This window comes from Podarcis filfolensis (assembly GCF_964270895.1).
Source record: "Podarcis filfolensis genome assembly, chromosome: 7".
In the NCBI taxonomy this organism is placed as follows: domain Eukaryota; kingdom Metazoa; phylum Chordata; class Lepidosauria; order Squamata; family Lacertidae; genus Podarcis; species Podarcis filfolensis.
In genome coordinates, this window is record NC_139603.1 from 28,842,178 (window position 1) to 28,853,149 (window position 10,972).

A 10,972-nucleotide genomic window follows, 5' to 3' on the forward strand; every position below is an offset into this window, starting at 1 on the left:
TGTACTCCGCCAACACACGGGAGGGTCAGGAATGTAACCCCTGTGCAAAATGGTTGTTGCCTGTTCTACAGTGCTGTGGACAAATTGCTTTGGGTCCTGTTGCAGAACAAGGAAAATTTAAGTAAATGAACAAAGCAAAATCTGTCTTTTTAAAATCATCCTATCAGACACTTTAAATTGTTTTTGTTTTAACATAAATACCCAGACAGACACAGTAAGTGCTTGGCTATACTCTGGACTGGCAACGCTCAATATTTAACTTGAAAGTTTAATAAGCAGTGCCAACTCAATTGAATAACCTCTCTTATCCAGTGCTGATAGCTAACTTCAGCAAAATGCATGAAATACAGCATGGCAACCACTGATTGTGATATGCTCCTTTAAAAAATAAAAAGTAACCCTGGATCACAAGAACCTTGTATTTAGTATTTGTCACCCTCCATCTTAAGATATACACACATAAGAAGCGTGAAGCATAGTCAGGACACAGGACTGTCTTGTTCATGTAGAATTAAGCTGTCCAATGATGCACATAAACCAGGGAATGCCATCAATTAATAAATAATAATTTTCAGCTTTCCCAGGATGGTGCAAAGGCTGGAAGGGAAATCTGGTGAGCAAACTAAAGCTGCTTCTAAAGAATTTTTCAGCAGTCCTTTCCAATTAAGGCATAAAGTGATACAAGATAAGACTGGCATAAGAGCATGGTCAATTCTATGGTTTGGGGCATTATGTTCAACATACATTTACCCCAGCCAATACTAACGCCTCACTATTGTGCTATTTCTGAACATTATACACAAACATCATAAATCTTCCAGGCTGTGGATCTCCTATAGTCTTCACACAGCCATCACCATGATAAATCTAACAGATATATGAATAAATTGCTACCACATGTATTGACAGAAAGTGTCTGCAATCATGTCTGAAATAAGGATGGAGCTATGTAGAGGCATTGGCTGGCTTCATGTTTCCCCCCACATTGTGGTTTTTGCATAGCACACACATGCACATCATGATTTGTGATATATTGCCAGGTCAAAAACTATGAAACTGATATCACCACATGGACTTCCAACTGATTTGAGATGACATATCAATATATTGCCCAGCCATACCCGAAACCACCTCTTTGGGGCTTTCTTACCATGGTACTGTATTACATCTGCATCAATATTAACTTTAACTGTGGTTACGTTCAAACTAGTGGCCGACGCCAGCGCTTGAAGTGGGTAAAGGTATACATTGGTGCAGATGTAACACTGCATCATGGCTAAAGGAAAGAATTCGTGTGTAAGCGAAGAGGAGGGAATGTGTGTACCTGTGGTAGACTCCCAATATTTTAGCTAAGTTGAATAAATTGGGAATTTTACATCCATATTATGTCTGATATCATTTAACTGTTATCCATCATTTTCATATACAAATAGAGACATTGACTGTAGCTGCAGCCATCTTACAATGCAGCTCTATTACAGGCTAAAGAGCTGAACAGGTTGCCTATAATAGTGAAGTATAGAACTAACATGGAGAATTAACTTCTTGCACAGTTTTTCCTAATCCTGAGGTTTTAGAATATCTGTATTACAAACAAGCAATGTGCAGCCATGTGAGAGATTCCAGTGAGTCACATGTTCTTATAATATGGCCTTTCATTAAATAACATCCACAAGTATGAAACACTTCCATTTCAATAAGCTGTATTCATAATATATTCAGTGTTTTCAACTAAGCAGGAAAGATTTACATTTCCATTCTGTTGGATATTTTTTGTTCCACAAAAAATAGGGATTTGGGTTTCTTTAACCATCTCTTTCCCTTTCTCAAGCTGTGAAGGAAATTCTAAGAAAAACTTTCCACATACCGAGAAAGTGGAAGAGGATCTAGTAACTCCGTTATTTTTATAGTGCTTCTTGAAGACTTACTAATGGCGGCTCTCCTCAACCTCTTTCTACATTTTTTGCAGCTATTCTGAAGGAAAGTGAGCTTCTAGAACCAACTTTTGTTTTACTGAAGGCACTGCAGGAATCTGCAAATTTATTGCACATTACCGTTTGGCAGTGTGGGGTTTGCCCGTTCTTTTGGAAATGTCTGTACGGGGGAGAGAAAGGGTTAATAGGTAGACCAATAGAAAAGCCCAGAGGCGGAGCCTACCTGTTTTTAAAAGGCTTAGCCAGAGGTTTAGACAGTTGGGAAAATGCAGTTGAAAATAGAGAGACAGTTAGTGCAATTGGTTCTTGTGTGAGGGGAGGTAGAAGAGTTAGAGTGAGTTAGAGACAGGATACAATAAGACTAAGAGGGTAAAGGGTAACAGTGTTTCGAATGCATTTAAAGTTTAGTTGTGTTTGCAATAAACTACAAACTAGTCATACCTCATGTTACGTCCGCTTCATGTTATGTTCTTTCAGGTTACGTCCCGTGGTGACCCGGAAGTACCGGAAAGGGTTACTTCCGGGTTTCGCCACTTGCGCATGCGCGCAAAATGACATCATGGGCAGAAGCGGCGAATTGCAACCCGCGCGTGCACAGACGTGCTGCTGTGGGTTGCGCTCTTTTCATGTTGCGAACGGGCCTCCGGAACGGATCCCGTTTGCAACCAGAGGTACCACTGTACTCCTAAATAGCTTTACTTAAAAGCCATACTGGGTTAGAAAGTGGCCAGGTCAACATGTTGCTGCAGTTTATGGATTAATAGTAGCACCCTTCAGTCATCTGGAAAGTGTGTTACACACACGAGGAGGAGGCTGTGGGGACTAGGGTGCTAGCTCCCTCCATTGCTGTCTCCTTCCATCTTACACAGGGTGACCTAGAGAAAAAGCGAGCCTCTTGTGGTCATGGAGGCTCTCTGAAACTTTTGGAACCCAAGAAAATCTAAAGGTCCAGAATGCGAGGGTGGGGGAGCCTCCACAAATACAAGAGGTTCCTTTTCTTCACTGAGTAGCCCTTAACAAGCTGAAAGGCAGAATGGTGGTCGGGGCAGAGGTAGCACAGCTCCCCTTGTGTGTTAGCATGCTTTTTCAGTGACAAGAGAGCTGGTATGTACCTGGACAAAAATATTTAACCGTAAGGCATCCACTACTTAGCATATGCTAAAGCATTCATTAATTGGTTCACAGCTAGTTGTTTCCTCCCTGGCTTATATGCTGTGTTGAATGCAGTATTATAATATAAAGTAAAGACTCAGCAGCAGAACACTTGCTGCTGAGATAGTAAGAACGAACAAACAAATAAACAAAAGAAACCACAAAATCCCGTTTACCATAGCAAAACCTAACTAGCTGTAGATGTAGGGAAGGAAAAAGTAGAGAAGGGAAGATTGAAGGCTGCAGAACAATTATTCTGAAACCACACAGTGTTTTGGTGCAAGGAAAAAACTACATAAAAACTACGTAGAATATCACCAGAATACCTTGCAGTTAGTTCTTAACTATTTTATTAATCCTTACCTTTCTTTCTTCCTGCTCTCTCCCCTGGAGTCTGTTGATCATTTCATTGGCTACCTGTACTGAAATGTATACGTTACAATTGTTTCATTGGCTCATCTTAAGGGACACATTTCTGACAAGAGATATTTAATCTCACTGCACAGAGAAGCTGTGGATCTTAACCATACTGTGGTCTAGTTTCAGCCAGGATGCCCTTGTCAAAATATATATAAAGGAATATATATATATATATACATAATATATACATAATATTTTTGACATGACTGGGTGAACTTTAAGAGCCACTGAGATTTTTGAATCAAGGTAGTCTAAATTCTGTGCCTACACATATTCTATTAATTTAAATATTCACTTATGTTGCATAACACTTTTTCTGCTAGTCATTGAGACATTTGGATCTATGCAGGATGCTGAAAAACACTGCGTCAAAATGTAATATCCGCAACCATTTTCTGCTTTAAACATGGCAACTTACAAATATATGGCTAAAGAGGAATAGAATTATCTCCCAAGTTTTGCTGCCTGTGGATATCTCCAGCTATATTATTCTTGCAACTTCATACAGTGTTTTTTATTTTCCTACATTTATATCCTGCCTTCTTTCCATTATGGGACCCAGGGTGGCATACACATGGTTCCCAGGTGGTCATCCATCCAAACACTAACCAGACCCAGACTTCCTAGCATCAGTAAGGTAGTGTACCTTTCAACCATACCGTGTGTGTGTGTGTGTGTGTGTTTTGGATGGTTCCTTCCAGATCCCATCTTGCTGCCTTAGAGCCATGCAAGCCTAACTATGATGCACCGAATTCATGCAGCATTTGACATGTCCACCCATTGCTAGCCTTGCTCATAATGGAATGTTGTTGTTGTTTTTACAGGAAATGGAAGTGTTAACAGCCATAACAAGGAGGGGATAGGGAGGACAATTTGTAAAGTCAAAGACTTCTTTACATGGCAGTATCTCCTACTGCTGAAAAAGCAAAGTGCTTTTAAAACAAAACAGCAGTTTCCCTCTACAATTAAAACATCAGGGAAAGCTCAGGAAGAAAATACAGTGGTACCTCGGGTTAAATACTTCAATCGTTCCGGAGGTCCATTCTTAACCTGAAACTGTTCTTAACCTGAAGCACCACTTTAGCAAATGGGGCCTCCTGCTGCTGCTGCGCCCCCGGAGCACAATTTCTGTTATCATCCTGAAGCAAAATTCTTGACCTGAAGCACTATTTCTGGGTTAGTGGAGTCTGTAACCTGAAGCGTATGTAACCTGAAGCGTATGTAACCCGAGGTACCACTGTACTCACATCTTTATCTCCTTTTGAATATGGCCCATAATGGTGTGAATAAAAGGGCCATCTGATGGCTACTTTATGTGGAGCTGTTTAGTGTCTGTCTAAGAATTCAAACACTTTGTAAAAGGCATAGAATAAACCAATAATTTCTAGCTTACATCTCCCGAGAGCTTCATTTAGGTTCCCTTGCATCATTTGTTCACACTTTGGCAGAATTTGGTCATTTGTCTCAAAAGTTGTGTTCTTCAAGTTTTCAAGAACCCGCACTTCTCGGAAACCACGTTTTTCCTATTGAGAAAGTTAAAAAGGGGGCATTTCTATATATTCCACAAGGTTCATTTGCTGTTATTTAGATACTACCTTTAAGTTAGTAAATGGACCCCCCCCCTTTAAAAATGTTTTTAAACAGTACAGGATATCTAGACCTTTCTCACTTAATGCTTCCAAATGTTTATGGAGCACAACCTCATTATTAACACACCTCATTTTTCAAAAACGAAAAAATTAAAACCCAAAGTTTTGCTTTTGCTCATTTCATCAAAAATCCTTAACAGAAACCAATTGGAAGCTATCACTAAATTCAGGGTCCACATACACCTCTGCTCTGGCCATTCAGTTGAGGTTTTGCTGCCATCTTGTGGAAAATATATTCAACATTTAAAAACAAGAAAACCCCAAAGGTATCTAGTTAAAATGGGAAAATATAGGTTTGATTACATTATGGGTAATTTTAAAAGATGCTTTCATTTTTCGGACAGGTTATGAAAATCAAGAACTTAGTATTATTTCCTTGGGATAATTTTAAATGTTGCAGGTAAGGGAAGGAGATTCCCCATGAATGCTCTCAAATGCCTATTTCTTTGTACCAGTTCCTCCTCCTCCCCTGCTGGCCTTTTCCTGCTACTGCTATCATTTGTTCCTTCATGAAAACATGAAGAGAGAGAAAACTACTGTGGTAGTTTCTTCTATTAGAAACAGCAGCAGTGATAGTATTAAAGACAGTGGCAGGAGACAAGGAGAGGTGAGTCTTTCCATCTGGATGGATCTTAAAGGGCAGATAAACAGTAAGGCCAGAAGCCGTACAATCTGATCTTTTATTAAAAAGTAAAAAACAAAGAAAAATCACACTAATAGTCTTTGTGGTGGTAAATGAAACTTCAAGTTTTAGATGCTTTGAAACACTGCCAAATTATGATTTTCATGCTTTTAAAGATCTGGTCCCCAAATGTCAACAGCTGGCATTTTCAAGAGACAGAGTCATGAGCAATGCAAACATCCAAAAGCTGCAGATAATCTATTCCATATTTACTTGCCAAAAAAGTGCATACGAAAGAAAGATAAGAGGGCAGAAAAAACAAGAAAATTTACAAGAAATAAAAAGGAAAAGAATTAATAAATTCCCCTCAAAAAGAGATAATGAAACAGGATATCAAGATGTTGCAAACGGAATCTTCAATGATAATAAACCAGGAAATAGAGTGGAAAATTAAATATTTAAAGCAGAAACAATTTGAACAAGTCAGGGAAATTATTGGCTTGGAAAATAAAGAAGAAACAAGAAAAACCCTGCATTAATAGAATAAATGTAGGAGATAAGAGTTGTGGAAAATCCGAAAGAAATAAGAAATCTTCAATGGTATATTGGGCAATAGATATTGGTAATAATATAGAAATGGGTGGAAATATTTATGGAATGTGGATATAAAATTTACAGCAGGTTATAGTTTAAGAGAAAATATATGAAAATGCTATATAGATGGTACCTAACACCTAGTAGATTGGCAGTAATGTATAAATCCAAATCGAATATGTGTTGGAGAAAGAGAAAGAAGGTACCTTTTTTCATATGTGGTGGTCTTGTAATAAGGTTAAAGCTTACTGAAAAAGATGTTTAAGATAACATTTATTTTAAAAACCAGAAGCATTTCTTTCAGGAATTATATGATCAGAACTACCTAAACAGTATAGAAATTTATTTATGTATGCAACCACAGCTGCAAGAATGTTATTTGCCCAAAAATGGAAAAAAGAAGAGGTCCTGATGAGAGAGGAATGGATACAGAAGTTAAGGACTACACAGAAATGGCAAAACTTACTGGAAGAATAAGAAATCAAGATAACAATTTTTTTTGAAGGAATTGCAATGGTTTATTGAGCATTTACAAACAAATTGTAAACAGATTAAGACACTGGCAGGATTAATGTAAAAACCTGCAGTTTCAATATATATATGAGATATATATGAGAATATATAACAGAATATGTTGAGATAATTTGGAGCATGCAGGAAGATGGAAAGAAATCGAAAGAACCACAGAAAGAGGGGGAAGGAGTCGGGAGTATGAAATGTTAACAAGCTGATTGAATAATTGTTGTAATTTATAAAAATATTTACTTGTCAAAATGATGGGTTTATTATTTATAAAAAAGATTAACAGCCATTCATGAAACATTTCTCTGAAATCTTAAGATGACTGTACTTTAGAACTATCCATCCCCCATTTACAAGGTAAATTATTTCAAAATATAGAATATCAAACCTACTTCAAATTCTTTAATGAAATAACGAATTTCTCCTTGAATAACTGGTCTGTGATCCAAAAGTCTGGAATATATTTCTCCAACATCTATAAGAAAAGTAACGAGACATGTTCATGATAAATAAAACATGTATGCATTATCAGGGACCTGCAAGAAATCGTGGTGGTTCTTGCCTCTCCGATATTCTCTCTCTTCCAACCCCCAAACTCCATCTCCTCTTTTGGCAGGCCACTTCTTCCTTTCTATTGTACTTTATCTTTTTCACTGTTTTTCCATTAGCTACATGGAGGGAACAGCCTTCAGGATGATGAAATAGTTTTGCTAGACTTGCTGCCTTTTACTATATTTCACTATAATAATATTCGTCATCACGGTCTGCCCCTAATATCAGTCCTGGGTGATATATGGTTATATCACCCAGGCCTAGTTCAAAGTTTGAGTGCAGTAAAACAGCCAATGAATTACAGTGGTACCTCGGGTTACATACGCTTCAGGTTACATACGCTTCAGGTTACAGACTCCGCTAACCCAGAAATAGTACCTCGGGTTAAGAACTTTGCTTCAGGATGAGAACAGAAATCGTGCTCCGGCAGCGCGGCGGCTACAGCAGGAGGCCCCATTAGCTAAAGTGGTGCTTCAGGTTAAGAACAGTTTCAGGTTAAGAACGGACCTCTGGAACGAATTAAATACTTAACCCGAGGTACCACTGTATACGAAGCCTGGGCTGTATCACCCTTAAATGCCTTCCCCTTGGCTAACAGAGGAGGCAGCCAAACATGTAAAGGGCCTTTTAACTATGAAAGGATAGGCACATAACTTTGCAACATTAAGTTACACTATCCAAATACTACATACTATGCTTCCTAAAGGGAAAAAAGGCAATTAGAACTGTAGACAGAATAATATTTAAGAGAAATAACTGAGCTTTTTAAAGCTTGTACACAGAGATTAATGAAATTTTTTCTAATGTTTTATAAAATAGTTGGAGTAGCACATTTTTAAAGAAATAAAAGAGGCCTAACTAACATTCAACTCACTGGGGTATTTATGCTCAGTCTGCACCCTTTCCATCTTTGACATTGTCAAGCCTCTCAACATTTGCCACCACTCTCCAAGCTGAAAGGTCTTGCAGTTCAATCATAATTTTTGGGATTTTAAAAACCTGATCTATGTAGAATTAGTTGTACCTAAACCCATGTATAACCTAGCATAGGCCTGGATTGTTAGGAATTTTTCAGAGCAATTTGAGGATCCCAGCGCTAATCTCTAAGCAATTTCCAAGGATCTGAAATCAGGCGTGTACCAAGGAGTAACAATTTTTGTGCACTTTTATATGCAAAATCTTAAGGAAACATTTGCAGGGAATATTGTACCCAAACATTCTTCTGACTATGGCTGAATCCACATTACAGCCCCTTGTTTGCAAGCAGCACTATACTAATCCTACCCCCCACCACTCGATTGCTGCTCAAGCAGCACACTGTATAGAATACCATGCCAAAAGTCCCTTGTTAATAATATGAGTCTGTATTACACAGCACTGGGAAGCACAGTAAAAAGTGGAATGATCTACATGGCATTTGAAAGGTATCCCACCTGTCTAAGTTTCATTCCCTTTCCTTTGCCACCTCCAGGAATGACCTCTGGGAGGAGCCCAGAGGGAAGAAATGTTGTGGTGCATCTGCAGCAGCACAACCAAACGCCTTCATCTGCCCATAGCTGTCAACTTTCTCCTTTTCTTGCGAGGAATCCTATTCAGAATAAGGGAATTTCCCTTAAAAAAAGGGAAACGTTGACAGCTATGCATCTGCCCCAGCTGCAACAAAGCATGTATTTCTCATATCACACTCACAGCAGGTGCTGCAACCTTCCAACAATAAAACCTATATTTATCTGGGCAGGGGGCGTTGCCATATTTTGTCCTCGCTCAGAGCGCCATATTACCAAAGTACGCCCTGTTCTCAGGCCAGAAAAGTGCTGGAGGTTCCAGGGCAGTGAGCTGTTCCAGGTCTGGCTTTGCAGCAAGGCCTTCCAAATCCATGGAGAGTCAAACACTTGGCAACTTTTAAACGTTTTAAGAAAATGGAATAACTTGCAGTACAAACACTGCTGGATACTCAAAAGGAAGTTCAGTGGGACTTACTCTCAGGAATAGTATTGCAGCCTCAGAACGAGGCACAGTGGTTGGCTATTGTTGCTGTTAGGTGCTTAACACTATTAGAACTGGCAGAATTTAGAAAATACACGGTCATGACTTGCTAGTTACTCTTAAAAGTCAGGCAGAGGAATCTCTGCTGGCTTGCCAGCATGTATGTTGGCCTGTTTTGTTTTATTTGTTTTGTCATTTGCTCCACCCACCCTCGGAATGTGGCCCTTGGAAAACTGTCCACGTTAAAATCTCCTCTCAGGCTGAATGAGATTCCCATCCCTGGTATATCACTCTTATTTTATACTCAACTTTTGGTAACCTTTTCAAAAAGGGTGGGCAGCAGCCCATTTAAAAGTATATTCTCTCAATGATTATGTGGAAGAGAGCAGATAAGGAATTTCTTATGAATATGCTCTTATTTGTTTCCACTGTTCATACTAACAGAGTAGATCTCCTCTTCAAATAAAACTCTTCCTTCCACAGAATTTTTTCACAGTGAGATGCATAACTTACCTAGGATCCAAATGATCAAATGTTATGCAAGTTAAACGGCCATGACCATTTTTTTGGACTCTGCAATCCTATTTACACACTTCTTTAAAAAGCACCGCTGAACTCGGTTTCACGAGTTCCTCACGAGTTATCCAATTTCACCAGCTCTAGCGCCCCTTTCCATTCCGGGCACGTTTGTAAGTTTTACCTTTGCAACAGCCGCCTAAACTAGAGAAGCCCATTCAAACAGGACCCGTTCACGCATGCGCTCCAGGGGGCGCCTTTCCAACTTGAGAACCTATGCCGCGCATGCGCTCTAGGAAAAAACTTTTCAGCCTGAGAAACCGATGCTGCGCATGCGCACCACCCGCGTTTGTTATTCTCTCACTGAGGGTTAAAAATCCGAGCCCTTCTTACCCTTTAATATAGGATGTGAGGACGATACCCCCAGCGAGCCTCGCTTCTTACTAGCGCCGCCGGACAGGGGCGGCTCTCCAGTTTTACTTGGGCTGAGGGTCACGGGACCCCCACCGTTCATCTCGTTCCTTACTGCCAGCAACCGCCGCGGAGGGGCTGACTTTGGGCTCAATGCTTGGATAGCGCATGCGCAGCTGCCATAGTGTGTGCGAGAGCAGGGCGGGGAAGCCTTGCGAGTACGGCGCATGCGCAAGGAGCGCGCTTTCGTTTTGCGGGGAAGCTCGCCGCCCGAGTGCGGGGGGGGGGGAGAGTAGGTCGCTGTGACGTCACCCAAGCCTATATGCTCGTTCAGTGCTGTCATGATGGTTAGTGTTAAAGAGTTAAAAAGAAACCAGCCTCCAGCTGGGATAAAATAGCTAGATCCCTTTGTGTTTGTGTGTGAGTGTGTTATTTTTTTTACTTTTACATTTTTGTACTAATTTATCTCTCCCCCCCCCCCCGACTTTTTATGTAAAAATGCTGTTTTTAATTTGGAGGGGCGGCATATATATTTTTTTTAAATGCAAGTTTTCTAACTGTTCGGATGCCTGACAGTGCAATCCTAACCCTGTCTACTCAGAAGTAAGTCGCAC

The 10,972-nt window shown here is 39.9% G+C and overlaps 1 protein-coding gene across 10 annotated transcripts in view; it reads right to left on the reverse strand.

Annotated features, from left to right (window-relative positions):
• BLOC1S5 (biogenesis of lysosomal organelles complex 1 subunit 5) overlaps positions 1-10,716 on the reverse strand; it is a 31,743-nt gene extending 21,027 nt beyond the window's left edge. For all 10 annotated transcript variants that reach the window (XR_014550629.1, XR_014550630.1, XR_014550631.1 and 7 more), the window contains exons 1-4: positions 10,341-10,716; positions 7,286-7,368; positions 4,900-5,029; positions 3,450-3,508 (exon numbers count right to left, since the gene is read on the reverse strand). Coding sequence is in view for 2 of the 10 variants with exons in the window: in XM_083624078.1 (XP_083480204.1) it covers positions 3,450-3,508; positions 4,900-5,029; positions 7,286-7,368; positions 10,341-10,701 (633 nt within the window). In the remaining 8 variants the exon portion in view is untranslated. The remainder of the gene's footprint in view (positions 1-3,449; positions 3,509-4,899; positions 5,030-7,285; positions 7,369-10,340) is intronic.
• Positions 10,717-10,972: the final 256 nt, after the last annotated feature.